The sequence below is a fragment of the Oratosquilla oratoria genome, chromosome 6 (genome assembly GCF_046742065.1).
Source record: "Oratosquilla oratoria isolate Oo_2021 chromosome 6, ASM4674206v1, whole genome shotgun sequence".
In the NCBI taxonomy this organism is placed as follows: domain Eukaryota; kingdom Metazoa; phylum Arthropoda; class Malacostraca; order Stomatopoda; family Squillidae; genus Oratosquilla; species Oratosquilla oratoria.
The window spans coordinates 64,876,116-64,891,115 of NC_134782.1; the positions used below are offsets into that span (position 1 = coordinate 64,876,116).

At 41.9% G+C, this 15,000-nt stretch overlaps 2 protein-coding genes across 4 annotated transcripts in view; one reads left to right on the plus strand and one right to left on the minus strand.

Moving 5' to 3' along the window:
- The first annotated feature begins 8,663 nt into the window (after positions 1 to 8,663).
- LOC143026198 (apolipoprotein D-like) overlaps positions 8,664 to 15,000 on the plus strand; it is a 10,268-nt gene continuing 3,931 nt past the window's right edge. For 2 of the 3 annotated variants that reach the window (XM_076186215.1, XM_076186217.1), the window contains exons 1-2: positions 8,696 to 8,796; positions 13,776 to 14,232. In XM_076186215.1, coding sequence (XP_076042330.1) covers positions 14,104 to 14,232 — 129 coding nt within the window. In that variant the 5' untranslated portion in view covers positions 8,696 to 8,796; positions 13,776 to 14,103. Of the gene's footprint in view, positions 8,797 to 13,772; positions 14,233 to 15,000 lie in introns of all 3 variants that reach the window. The other variant, XM_076186216.1, reaches the window with a different exon arrangement.
- Positions 10,865 to 12,322, minus strand: LOC143026044 (uncharacterized). The gene is made up of 3 exons (XM_076186035.1): positions 12,248 to 12,322; positions 11,486 to 12,143; positions 10,865 to 11,367 (listed from the first exon to the last, which is right to left on the minus strand). Exons 1-3 carry the CDS (start codon positions 12,320 to 12,322, stop codon positions 10,865 to 10,867), a joined length of 1,236 nt encoding a protein of 411 aa, XP_076042150.1.

Below are 15,000 nucleotides of genomic sequence, written 5' to 3' on the forward strand. Positions count from 1 at the left end.
AGGACAATGTTGCGTCGACAGTGCAATGCATGACAATTCCGCGAAGGATAATTTCACGAAGGACAATTCCGCGCCGACAACGCAGTGCATGGCAATTTAGTGCTAGGGCAATTCAACGCAAAGAAAAAAAAACGTAACCCAGATGCATAATTTTCAATTAAAGTTTACGTAAATCCTTGTTTGTGACAATATAGTCAGTTTCAAGTCAGCACTCGCATTTACTTCGTGACCTCAGCTAGAGAGCTCGTTTTTTCAGTCTACTTCGTGACCTCAGCTAGAGAGCTCGTTTTTTCAGTCTGCTTCGTGACCTCAGCTAGAGAGCTCGTTTTGTGGACAGACACCAGCTAGCGAATACCTGTGAAATTTATTATCTCCGAATAGTGACAAGTGTTTGTGTTGTGTTTTTATAATTGCATACGTTACAATTGTATACAGTTACAGATATAAGATAAAGTGTAGTGCTCTATTAACTTAGAATCAAAACAGTATTCTGTTACTTTACTGAAAAGGTAGGAGTAATAGTATAAGGTAAGCAGAGTAAGCTTCGTGTATTTAGTTTATTTAGAGACCTTTTGGTTTCTTTTGTTGATTTATATTTTCTCTTTGCCATTTGTATTGCTGGAAGAGGAGCGAAATGGCTTGTGAAGGTTGCGTGAACCTGGAGGATCGACTCAGAATGTGTGAGGAGGAAATTCGTCTTCTCAAGAGTGCGCTCTGTGAAAAGAGTGAATATTCCCCACAACCCAAAAAGCGTTCCACTTCTTCCCCTTTTGTCACTGCCGTGAGCGAGTGGCGCTCCGTGGGGTCATGTTTGTCGAGCCCGCGTTCGGCAAGCGGGTGCCCTGCGGAGCAACTGCTGGCTCTAGCCAATCGTTTTGTTCTGGTGGAGGATGAAGTGGCTGAAAATCAGGAGTTCTTGGTAGTGGGGGACTCCATGGTGCGAGCCTATGACGACATCCTACAGCGGAAGACCAAACGATGTTGCATGCTTGTATGTCAATCAGGTCGTGGGATCGCCGATTGTACTCAGACCATCAGGGAGCAAAGACGGACGAACACGGTTACGATTGTTCATACGGGAAGTAACGATGTAGGTAGGGTGAGATCAGAGGAACTTGTTCGGAATTACAAGGTCCTCCTTCAGGAGATGAAGGAATGTGGGAGCCGTCACGTAGTCTGTGGGATCCTCCCGAGGATCTACGCAGGCTCGTGTTGGAACAGTAGAGCCATAGGGATCAATGAGAGGATATCACGGTTGTGCACGCAACTGGGATACCACTTTCTTGATCCTTGGTATCTCTTTTCCAGGCGTCATGACCTTTATGCTTCTGATGGGATCCATTTTACCCGCAGAGGCAAAGATGTTCTTACAAACCTCATTGTGGGAGTTTGTAATGAACTAGTTCCTTTTGTGGGGTAGAAACCCAAAGGGAAGGGGAAATAGAGTGTACTGGAGAAAACAGAGTAGAGTATAGCATTAATGTAGAACAATATGCCAGTTTAGGACAAAATATGATTTTAGGATATAATGTCGGTAGAGGACGAAATGTTACATTAGGATGTAATGTCAAAGGACAAAATGTCACAATGGGATGTAATGATAGTGGAGGACAAAATGTCACGATGGGATGTAAAGACAGTGGAGGACAAAGGATCACGATGGGATGTAATCATAGTGGAGGACAAAATATCACGATGGGATGTAATGATAGTGGAGGACAAAATATCACGGTAGGATATGTCAGTGGAGGACAAAATATAATTTTAGGAAGGGATGCCGGACAGAATGTCAATGAAGGACAAAATATCACGATGGGATATAATGACAGTAGAGGACAAAAGATCACGATGGGATGTAATGATAGTGGAGGACAAAATATCACGGTAGGATATAATGTCACAGGGGGACAAAATATAATTTTAGGAAGGGATGCCGGACAGTATGTCAATGAACGAGGGGAGTCCGATGTTAAACGCGGTGACGTAGTGGGGCAAAGTGCAGAAAGGAGATCGGATGACCGTGAGTGACCAGATGTCCGTGATGGGGGAAATGTTAACATTGACGGGAGAAATATTAATTAGGCATTGAATGTCAATGAAGTCCCAAATATCAATATAGAGCAAGGTGTCAATAGAAAATAAAATTATAATGTAAGGCATGATATTGAAACTCAAAACGTGTCAAAAAGAAATAATCTCGAGTCTCTTAAAACCATGCACTTTAATGCTCGTAGTATTAAGAACAAATTCCAAGAAATACAGGCGTATGCCAAAAGCGAAAATCACAATATGATAGGAATAACCGAGACATGGTTAAATGGTAGAATTTAAAGCTGAATTTAACATTTCGGGATTTAAACACTTTCATCAGGATAGAAACCGCAAGAAAGGTGAGGGTGTTCTATTGTACGTTAAAAATAATGTCCATGCTTGTGTTCTAGAGAAAGTGAAACAGGATGCATATGATAGTTTGTGGGTAAAATTAACCCAAACAAATGGACAAAAAATTAATGTAGGTGTAATATATAGGCCAAAGATATTATCATTAGCAGACGACAAACTGTTATTTCAAGAACTGTCTAGTTTCTGCAACCGGTATTTATTGATGATGGTGATTTCGATTTCCCTGATATTAATTGGATGACACTTGAACATGGCCATATAGGTAGTCGCTTGATTGATTTTTTTTTTTTTTTTGTGACAATTACTTTGTTCAGTATATAAAAGAGCCCACAAGACATAGAAACTTACTCGATCTATTAATCACTAGCCGCGAAAGCATGATAACCGATGTAGAAGTCGGTGAAACTGTTGCAAATAGCGATCATAATTTAGTTAGATTCAAACTCCTAAAACATTTTAGAATAGATACTTGTGTTTCTAAAATACCCGATTTCAGTAAAGCTCAGTTCATAGGACTACGTCATGAGCGTCAGCTTACAGACTGGGAGGCAAAATTAAGCGAAAGACCTGTAGATCAGATGTGGAAAATATTTCAAAATACGCCCACTAAGATGATTCATACTTACATTCCTTTTGAGGACAGACGTACCCCAAATCAGGCTCACCCAAAATGGCTTTGCAAAGAAACTGAAAAAAAAGTGTTGCTAAAAAGAGACAGGCTTACAAGAAGTATAAGTGCTCGTGTGCATCTAATGAATATCAAAGTTATGCATTAATAAAGAGAAATTTGTTGTTGGAGCAATGATCAACTAAGGAAGATGAGTTTTCAGTTGTCCACATTTGATCTTTTTCATCATTGGAAAGAAAGGTGCGTCGATGGAGACAGAAAGCATAAAATGTTATTTGTCCTGGTACGCAATTGTCTGGGACACAATCGTCCGGGACCCAGTTGCCCAGGATGCAACTGTTCGTCCACCTCCCTCTCCCTCTTCCTATTCTCTCTCCTCCATTTCTTACTACTACTGCCTCTCTCTTTTTTTTTTACATGTTCTTATTTCTATCTCCTTTTTCCTCCTCCACTGGTTTGTTCGCTTTATTTCCCTCCTCCTCCTCTTCCTCATTCTTAGCTTTCTCTTTCGGTTCTCTCTTCTATTTCTCTTTTTCTTTTCTTTCCTTCCCCTACTCCACACTGTCGGCCTCTCCCTCTCCCTCCCACTCCCGCTACAGACCCATGCCGATGTGGCTGAAGGAAATATAACACCATCCTTAGCCCCGCCCCCTCTCCAAAGGTTCCTGACCTGTGAGGGGGTTGCATACTCTGATAACCTGCATTCAGCTCCGCCTCTTCACAGTCATTCTGCTCCTCGTCCCACTCTTCCTCCTTGCCCTTCTTCATCCTCCTGCTAGAATACTTTTCTAGATGCTATCTAGTCGGTCGCTTGCCTACAGATGGTAGGCAAGGGATGGGGTTCCGTCTTGTCATTTCCACTCTCTCCTAATCCATTTGCAAAGACGCACAAAAAGCACCCCGGTGACTGCTTATAGAACGAATAAGAAAGGAGACAGAGCCTCGATCTACTTCAGGGCTAGAATCCAACACCCTTGATGATTAAAAAAAAGAGTATATAATTCATTCCTCTAGGTGGAGAATTCTCTAACTTAAAGATGTTGCGAATAAAGTTCTGTCCACAATACGTAGATCATGGGCTGATTTTAATCTACTACATACAAATCAACACGTAACACAATGACTAGGGGGCTCAGGTCAGTGTATTTCATCAAAGGATGAAGTATGGCTCAACGTGTTTGTGTAATTCGACAACAGTCCAACACACTCTTTTTCAGTGAGGGAATATCCTCGTTATGCTGGCGTCAACTTCTCACCACGATAATCAGTGGTATAACGTGCTCCGTCTACCTCTTACAATAGCACAACTCCCAGGGCGACATGACTGTCATGCTGGAATAGGGAAGTGGCCTTGCATCCACCCTAGGACGTAGATGACTGCCTATTTATTTTTCCGGTAGAGACGGACAAAGGTGATATATTATCAAAATTGAATAAGGTAGTTAGGAATATTCGTTTCATTATTGAGGTCGAGTCTCACGGCCGCCTACCTTTTCTAGACTCAGAAATAATCAGAAACTGTGAAAAAAGCTCTTTTCAGAGTCTACAGAAAGCCCACAAATAAAGACGATATAATACAATACTACAGCGCACATGACGAGAGAACAAAAACAGTAGTGGTAATAGGTTTCTTCATCAGAGCACTGAGATTTTGCAGTCAGGAGTTCCTTTTTTGTCCACCTCTCTCAAGAAAACACAAATTACACTGTACAACAAATTTCAGGATTAAGAAGAAAACATAGTTCTCATGTGCGTTTTATTATGAAGTTCAGTGTGCTGAATTCAAATTTGATAACAAAAATTTCATGCCACGTCACAATTTTTTGTAAATCGCTGTTTTAATAATTATACAATTAATAGAGATTTCCAAGGCTCCATAAATGTATTTTGCTCCCAAAGTCAGATTAAATGTCTTCATTGTATTTATTTAATTAATATATAATGAATCGGCGTGTTTGTTAGCTTTATATGATGTATTAACCTACAGTCTATTATTTACTTCTTCTTTTATAAGACGTCTCAGGCGTGTCACGCTTCAGGTTCCAACAGAAGTCAGCCAGCATAGCAGGGCTCCATTTTCCCTTGTACCTGTTTTCCATTGACGCTATATCTTGATGGAACCTCTCTCCATGTTCATCACTCACATCTGCTGCATTCTCTGGGAAGAAGGACAGATGAGAATGAAGAAAGTGTATCTTCAGTGACATATTGCATCCGAGATCTTGGTAGCATTTGATTAGCCTCTCCACTTTACGCTCTCGCTGGGACTCTTGGTGCTTTCCCAGAAGCCCTTTGCATACATCTTTGAATGCATGCCAGGCCGCTAGCTCAGGTTCATCCATTGTCGCCTCAAAGTCCTCATCATTTATAAGCTTGCGAATCTGAGGACCTACAAATATACCCTCTTTAATCTTGGCATCACTAATTTTAGGGAAGATCCCTTTGAGATACTGGAAACATGGCTTGTTATGTTGCAGTGCTTTGGTAAATTGCTTCATTAGGCCTAGTTTTATATGCAGTGGTGGCAAAATGATTTTCTCCTTCTTAACTAGTGGCTCATGAATTACATTATGGCATCCAAGCGTCATAGATTCCCGAGATGGCCATTCTGAGCGTATATAATGTTCTGATCTGGCCCTACTGTCCCACTTGCAAAGAAAACACATAAATTTGGTGTATCCAGTTTGTAGCCCATTAAGTATGGCTACTACTTTCAAGTCTGCACAAATTAACCACTCATGCTCTTTGTAACTTATGCGGTCTAGAATAAAAGCAAGGTTCTCATATGTCTCTCTTAAAATGACTGAGTAAGCAACTGGAACTGAAGGCATGGTGTTCCCAATGTGCAACAGAACTGCTTTTATGCTGTAAAGGGATCCATCTATGAATAGCCTCCACTCATTGGGTTCATAGGACAGCTCAAGGGCACTGAATAGGCCTCTGATATCATTACAATAAGTCAAGTTGTTTTCCAAAGTGAAGAAATCCTGTAGATTTGCAGAACGCTTCCTAAATACTGTAATTCGAGCTTCTTCATCCAACAGGTGCCATTGTTGCAAACGTGAGGCCAGGAGTTCACTCTGTTGCTTAGTAAGTGTTAGATCACGAACTAGATCATTGAGTTCAGGTTGGGTGAGGAGGTGTGGTTTCTTATCAGATTCAAGTTGTGTCGTATACGTTGCATCTTGAGATTCTGAATAGTCTGAGTTGCTCGTGTCATCGCTTGGTAGTTCAGAGGGCGGCTGTGGTACAGGAATATCACTTGAATGTAGAACTGGGCGAATAGCAGACTGAAGATCTGGATACACGATAGATTTCTTGCCTTTTCTGTGGCGACATGTAGGAAAATAAAATAAAATCAGACTAAAAATGGATACTATTGGTTGTGATCACGTGCAAAAATAGTGGAAGTGCAACTTATTATGTATTTCGATATTTTTTATTGATACATCTCTTGAAAATATATATAAAAACAGTAAAAAATAAACACTGAACCCCCACCTTTAATATCCGTTAAGCAGAAGTAGCAATCTGTTGAGTGGTCCTTTGGCTCCCTCCAGACCATTGGTACGCCAAACATGAGGCCAGTCCCTTTGCCTTTCACCCAGGCAGAAAGGGAACTTGTACACCTGACACAACATATGTGAGGTGCCCAGCTTTTGTCCTGGTCACCCACTTTACATCCAAAGTACAGCTCATAAAGTTTCTTTACACGTTGAGTCAACTGTCTCTTGTATTGCCTTAATGTAACTGATCCACATATATAACAAAACTTGTCTGGCGAATTCTTGCATTCTCTAGGCATCTTAACTCTGTATCCTGTTAAGAAAAAAAAACACATAGCTATGTGAAAAATTATATAAATGGTAAAAGCAACAAAAAATACCGTTCAGATAGACATTGCGGGCACTGCTATTTACGAAGAACTGGAGGGTCACAGAAAGAAACGGATGTTATATTCGTGATCTACGCAAAAAATAACTCTAGAAAAGGATAGTCTCATTTCCGTTTTTTTTTTCATTGTTATACAGTGTTATCAGACGACGTAAGAACCCGGTCAAACGGGACTCACAATACTTAATTGTTCCGGGATTTAGTCTCACTCACTCACTGGGAGCCGCATTATGGCCGCTTGGTCTGGAAATTATTAATGACACAATTAAGAAAATAAGACCAAATCTCACACATAGCGATATCAGTTTTAAGAAACCTACCCGTAAGAAAGGTAGATTTCTCAAAACTGATATACAACCAATACAACCAATATAGAGGCCTTGCGATGGGGAGCCCTCTCAGTACTGTTTTAGCATCCCTTTATATGGAGGTTTTAGAGAGAGATCATTTTGTAAGAATAATGGGTCGAAACACCACCTGGTTTCGTTGTGTGCATGATGTCTTAGTCGTTGCCCCCAAGAACACCAATTTGGACAACAAATTGAGGAGGTTAAATAGTGTCGAACGAAACATCCAGTTCACTGTGGAACACGAGGCAGATAACAAATTGGCCTTCCTCGACACCGTCATCTGGAGGAAAGATAACAAAACCGCATTCTCGGTTCATGGAAAAAGTACCAATTAAGACGACATCATTCACTACTAATTATGTTCATGAATATGAGTCATTACTTCGTCATTCACTGTATTAATTCTTGCTTTGCAAGATCTCTATACTCATCTCCAAAACGTTTTTGAGTTTTCCTTGTTTTTCTTATGAAAGTGACACCTCAACTTCTTCATCAGCTTGAAATGTGTATTTACGTAACCCAGGTAGTATCTAAAATTAAAAAGGAATAAAAGAGTCAAAAGTATTTAATTTTTTATTTCTATAAAATACACTAATAGAGTAACATTACTGAAACATATATGAACAATAATCATTGTTAGAGTAACTAGGAGAGTAACATTATTGAAACAAATATGAACAGTAATTATTGTCTGAAAGTTTCTCTTCTTCTGTCGTTATTTTGCATATATATATGTATATATATATATATATATATATATATATATATATATATATATATATATATATATATATATATATATGCCGAAACAAATGGAAAAATTATAAAACGGTGATCAAACATTTTCGTCTATTCAGAAGATGGCTTAATAAACGAAATCGTTTGGTCACCGTTTTTTTTTTTTCAGTACTTTCGGCTGATTTAGTTTATCACGTGTTTATGTGATTGATTTGCATGTATATATATACAGAGATAGGTAATAGATAGATAGAGAGTAAAGATAGAGAAAGAGAAAATAGGGGCAAAGAAGAGGGAATAGGGAGAGAGAAAAGGGAGGGAGAGGTAGAGGAGAAGGGATAGGGAAAAGGGAGGACGTCGGCAAGCGAGAGGGGGAGGAAGGGGATGAAGAAGAAGAGAAAGAGGATCAAGAGAATCAATGAGACGAAGAGAGAAAGGAAAAGAAAAGGAAACGAGAAAATGCAGTGAAAAATAGTAAAAAGAGATAAGAGGAGGAGGAGGAGGAGGAAGGGTAGGAGGGAGAAGGAGTGGAGTACGAGGAGAAAGAAGAGTAAGAAGAGGAGGAGGGACTGGGAATGGGTGAGGATGAAAAGGAGCGCGATGGAGGTGGAGGGGGAGTAGGAGGAGCAGGAAGTTATTTGCTTAAAAACAGGGTTGAGGGCATGCTTCCTGTCATTCCTTCTCGCTGTAGAAGAGGACGTGGACGAATCTCTTTCCTTCCTAACACACTCTGGTGATGTCGCAGTAAGAAGGCTACGCTTTTCTCCTTGCAAAGGCTTTCAGGTGAGTCAAACACCGTTCGTTTTTTCATTAGCTTGGGTGTCGTCATCGTGTATAGCGTGTGGCCTGAAGATGTTTTAAGTTATTTTGTGTCCTAGTGCTTTCTGTGTCCTAGTGATTTATCAGTCGATCATGGAAGAGCATACACTCGGGAGTGAGGCGCTCCACGTACTCGGAGTAGCCAATCCCCACGGTATCTCCTAGCAAGTCCCCGTGCAAACATCCTCGTCATTCCAAACAGCTCTCAGGAGGATCGGTGGATTTGCCATAGCTATGAGTTCTGTGGACGTCCCTTTCGTTTCTTCTACCGAGGCCTGTCTTGTGGAGATAAATCTGTGAATGGCATCAAGATCATGGTCTCTGGTTTGATGATTAGTCATTCTGCGACACTCCATGATTCTCCGAAGGCATTTGCTTCCATAGACATTGACACGCCTCTTCATGTCAATGTCCAATGTCCATATTTCACAACCATACACAAAGACAAGGAACACAAGTGACGTGAGGATTCAGATCTTAATTATCTTTCATGAATTTCGATAACGATACGTACTCTGGTTGAGTGTGTCCAAAACACTATGGACGATATCACTTCTCTGAAAGACATCCTGACATGACCCACCAGTGTTATGTACTACACTACTGAGGTATGTGAATCTTTCCGAGACCTCGTTGTCCTCGCCACATGCATGGGCAGACCTAACTGTCACCCAGAAATCCTTGAAACACGTGGAGACCTGGAATCCAGGTGGTCTTTCCTCTCTGTGCCGTGACTTCAAGGCTACAACCAGGACCTCCAAAGACTGTAATAATTGCAGTATAATCGGCAAAGACAAGGTCAGTGACCTTGGTATTGCCGATAGATGCTTCACCATGACATTGATCGATGACCCATGCAGGTGTTGAAAAGTAATAGGGCAGGGACGCACCCTTGCCTCATTCCCGAGTTAAGAGGAAAGAACTCGGCACACTTCCTTCACATTTAACAACATTCTCCATCCCAGAGTATAAACCAAACACCAAACCAGTAATCCTCACAGAAATCCCACGGATTACAGCAAAAACCTGAAAAATAAAATCATTTGCCAGAAACCACTTCTCGGATCAACGCAAGTTTATATCAAACTCTGGAGCGCAATACGTCTTACATTATTAATGTTTATAAGCAACGACTTGCAATAAAGTGATCTATCGATCAGTATTAAACAGGTCTAGCTCAAACTAATTTTAGGAAGACAACAGACAATTTCTATGACAAAAATGACGGTGGTGGGAGAGGAAAATGGAGGAGAAATAAGAAAAGATGAGGTGCAGGTAAGGCACTTGGGTTAGATGGGTGCAATGCGGAGTGTCTGAAGAAGGGAGGTACAGTATAAGTGTAAATGGCTAGTGAGGTTGTTTAATGTGTTTCTAAGGGAGGGTAAAATACAAGGGAAAAGGAGACAAATATGAGTGTAGTAGTTTGAGAGGGATCAGTTTTTTGAGCGTAGTTAGGAAGGTTTATGGGAGGTTTTTAATTGAGAGTATTAGGAGAGGAACAGAGGGAGTAATTGGTGAGGAACAGTGTGAGTTTAGGAAAGGTAGGGGTTGCGTGGATCAGATTTTTGCGGTAAGATAGATAGGTAGGTAAGTAATGTTATGAATCGCTACTGTCTAGTAGGTCTGAGGATTCCTCCTCTTGCGTGGGGAACGCCCTTCTTACGTTCTTATTTTAGTACACTGAGAGGTTTCCTTCTTGCTTGATCCTGTCTGTGTGGGCAGAGAATTCTCCGGCTGAGTGAATATTCTTAATATGGTAGACGACGTCGACAACTCTTTTAATCACCCTATAAGGGTCCTTGTACAGAGGCTGGAGTTTCTTCGCCACCCCTTACCTGGGTCTGGTGGTGACGTATACTCTGTCACCAAGGGCGAGCTGTTTCATTATTGCCTTTGATCTCCCTGTGTGTCTGTCTACTGTCACTGCCTCGAGGGACTTTTGAAATCTATCAAAACAAGTGTTGCCCAATGCCATTGTCTCGGCTGCCAAATTATCAGTATTGTACCAAGAGGTACTTGGCTTTGTGAGCTGTCATAGGTAGAACGGGGTCACGGTGAATGAGAAGAGAATGCGGGAGTCTCGTAAGCCGAGTTGTATTCCAATACCGTCAGAGGGAGCATTTGATCCCAACCTGTCTGGTTGTCCTGGACAAGGGACCGTAGGATTTTCAATGATGGTCCCATTCACCCTCTCAACTATTCCGTTGCTCGACGGGTAATACGGCGTTATAGTGTGGTGTTTGATGTTTGCCATTTCCAACACCACCTTGAGCATTTCGTTCATTAACTTCCCTTCCCTTCCTGAGATCACCTGCTTAAGAGTGCCATGTATGGATAGTACATGTGTGATGAAAGCCCGAGCTAATGTGCGCGCATCTTTGAAACCGATGGACACAGCGACTAAGAAACCAACTAGGACATCGACCACTGTGAGTATATACTTCGCACCGTCTAAAATGGTGGTTAATGGACCTATGAGATCAATGTGCACCCTCTCGAACGGACTTTTCACTTCAGGAAACTGCCTGAGTGCAGCTGGGAGATCATATGAGGGCTTGCATGTTATGGAAACTTTGCAATTCTTTACAAATGCCTTTATATCTTCCGATATCTTACGCCAAACGACGAAGTTTTGCAGCGGGTCAAGAGTGACTTGGACCACTATGATCAGCCATAGGAAGACAACGGGCAATACGTAATGCTGCTGTCATGGGTCCCTCAGGGCATATCAGGCGGAGTTCCTCTAAATGGTATGCGTTTCTGCGCGGGTGGTATAAAAGTCCGTACGGGAGGAGCCGAAACTCCTTGATTGGTACTCTTAAGCGTGGAATCTTTACCTCTACTGCCGTGGCCCCCTTGAGATACTCTTTAATTTGACCCAAATCAGGGTGTTCATCCTGTTCCTTCCGGATCGTTGGCTGGTCCAATATGACATGATCCTCCTCAGTGTTTGAGTTTCCCTGGCTACCCGTGATTATGGCTCTCACTATAAACCCATCCATAGGGTGGTCCGCTCCCCGTATCCTAGAGAGCGCGTCAGCGATGATGATCAATCGCCTCGGGATATAATTGACTTCAAGTTCGAAATAGGCGGTTCGCCATTTGCCACCGGAGGATCCGAGTGTTCGTGCCTTTAGCAGCGAAGAGCCAGACCAAGGTCGATTTATTGTGAGACCGTAGACCACCTCTAACGCATCTCTCTCAACAATAGTAAACCGTCCCTCATGCTCATTAATTGTGCGACTGAAATAGGAGAGCGGACGTCTCCTACCGTCTCCTTCCTCTTGCTGAAGCGCGCCTCCTATTGCCTCCTATTGCCGAGGCACTGGAGTCAGTGTTAAGCAAAAAGGGTTTCCCAAAATTGGGGTAGGGGAGGACTACTGTGCTTGACAAATGGGTTTTAAGGGACTCAAACGCGTGCACCTGAGCAGGTGTCCACGGGCAAAAGCTTGCGATCTTTGTGTTTCCTAGCTACGTCACCCTTCGTCATATCTACTAGAGGTCATAAAATCTCGGCAAAGTTTAGAATAAATTTCCTGTAATATCCCGCTAATCCCCAGAAGGAAAGCAGCTCTTTCTGACACACTGGCTGTGGGAAATCCTTGATGGTTCGTACCTTCTCTGGTTGAGGCTTGATCCCATCCTGGGATAAGACATGCCCCAGGTAAGCAAATTCTTTCCGAAAGAAGTGACACTTCTCCAGCCTCAAAGAGAGGCTTGCCTCTTATAATCTTTGAAGGATTTCCTTAAGGTTCTTGGGGTGGTCGTCCAAAGTGGTTCCCAGAACAATGACATCGTCCATGTACACATCGCACTAACTCCTAACAGCCCAGTCAGTACCTGATTCATCACCCTTTAAAAACATGATGGAGCGTCTTTTAGCTCAAAGAGAAGAGATGTAATCTCATAGTGACCCTCGGGCGTCGAGAACGCAGTTTTCTCGCAGCTTCTCTCCACCAGCCGGACCTGGAGATACCCCTGCTTAAGGTCTAATAATGAAAAGATGATGCTGGTTCCAAGACTCCGTAACATCAAATCGAAATGGGGAAGAGGGAACCCATCACACACACACACACACACACACACACACACACACACACACACACACACACACACACACACACATACGCACAAATACGCACACACACACACACACTTGCTGACCGCTATCTTCAGAACCTGAGGTAGTTTGCGGTCACCCTAGTTAAACATCCTCGGCATCGGAACCTGCTACCTCTACAGGTACCACAACCACGGCTACAGGTGTCTCATGTGTAGTTTGTGTTTGTGTTGGTTGAGCGGACGAATGTTGGAAGCTAAGTGTAGTTACTCAGAGGTTCTGAAGTCGCTTCATTGCAAACCTGTGATCAATTAGACTGCGGCATTCTGAACCTTCTGATGGTCGTATTTGTTTGTGGGACATGTCATCTGGCTCAACCCAAAGAACTGGCATAGAAGCAGCCTGACCAAAGCTAAGTATAATTGATGCTTGGTGGAAAGTGTTGTGGTTTTTAATCTCTAACCATTCCCAGCACAACATTAGCCCTTGCTCCATGTCTGTTTTTATGGCGAGGATGCTCAGGCTCTAATATGTATTATATCTAAACAGTGGGAGAAGTCACTTGTTGCCAGGCTGGACTCGATGAAATCGAGTGAAGTCAGCTGGCTGCTGCAGCTACAGCTGTTGTAACTGTTGACGTTACTGTTTCTTGGACTATGATCCTCTTTGATGAAGGGAGTATTTGGAAATATATTTCTGTGCCCATGGTTGATTGTTTTATCAATATATATACGAGTTCTAAAGTGAGAGTAATTAGTTAAATTTAGGATGCTCTTCACCATAAGAATTTTATTTTAATAATATTCAATTTAGCTCGGAGAGGCTATTCCACACTCTTCCATTAAAAAAAAAAGACTAACCCATTTTTTGTTTCTTCCAGTAGGAAAGGATTCCATCAGTCAGGGGTACCACCAGGGATCTTGGTTACTCACACAACGTACGGCAGAGTGACACAAAAACCCATTTGCTTTTAAGGCCCTGCAGTTCCTTTTAAAGCTTCTGGTGTGTGCACGGACAGGAGGTGGGGCTCGGGATTAAATCCACGAATACGTCCGGAGAGTGCTAATAAGGCCACTAAAGCTCTTTGGGTCCTACTAAGGTCCATCAAATCTTACAAGGATAAGCAAGTCGCAGAAGAAGTCCTATAAACAACAAAGTCCTCTTCAAGACTCCCGCGTGCTACAAAGGACCTGGAGAACCCATCCATCATTATGGTGTGGCGACACGTCTTGGTGTGCATGGTTTTACTGGTTCTCTCGGGCCTTTTCACCGAGGCACAGAATCTCCGATGGGGGTTATGTCCCTTACGGCCTCCTGTAGAGAATTTTGATGTTACTTGTGTAAGTTCACATTTTTGTTTGGATTTAGTGACTAGTACGACTTTACAAAATAAACTACAACAAAATTCGAATAAATACTTGCACGACATATATTACAAGACACTGGCTTTGCCATGGAAAGTTTTTAATTTTTGTTTTCTAACCCGATATAAGTCTTCATCTCTATGGTAAATCTCTGTTCTTTCAAGCACAATTGGACTAATTATCTAGTGATAAAAAATTAATGAAAACAAAATGTAAGTGAGTAACTGTATGATGAACATCACAAAACCTCAATTTTAGCAGGCTTTTTTCATTTCTTATTTACAACTTTATTTGTCCATTTATAGGCAAGATATTTGCCCTTTTATGTACTGTTGAAGAAATTCTCTATTGGGAAGCTTACGATATCATACCGTTTACTTCGATATTTCCCTTCTAAAAAATTAGTTTCATGAACATTCTTAAGGCAGTAAGAAATTTTGTACAGACATGCATGAGATGACGAAAAGAGGGAAACATGGACCCCTGGGAGCACCTTATTAATTGAATAACACACTCGTCAACCGATTTCGACTTATGTCATTAGTAAGAGTTGGTGTTATCACCTGTTAATGGTTTGATTGGTCCCTAAGTCCGCCAGTCTTTTATGTGATTGGGTATTCGGCCACTGGTTGATTGGGGTGCCTGTTGGATGGATAGTTGGTCTATAAGCGTTCGTTTCTTCTTTTGTATTGTGTTGTGGTATGTCCCTAATGACAATTTCCGTCGACTGTGATACTCACGCTA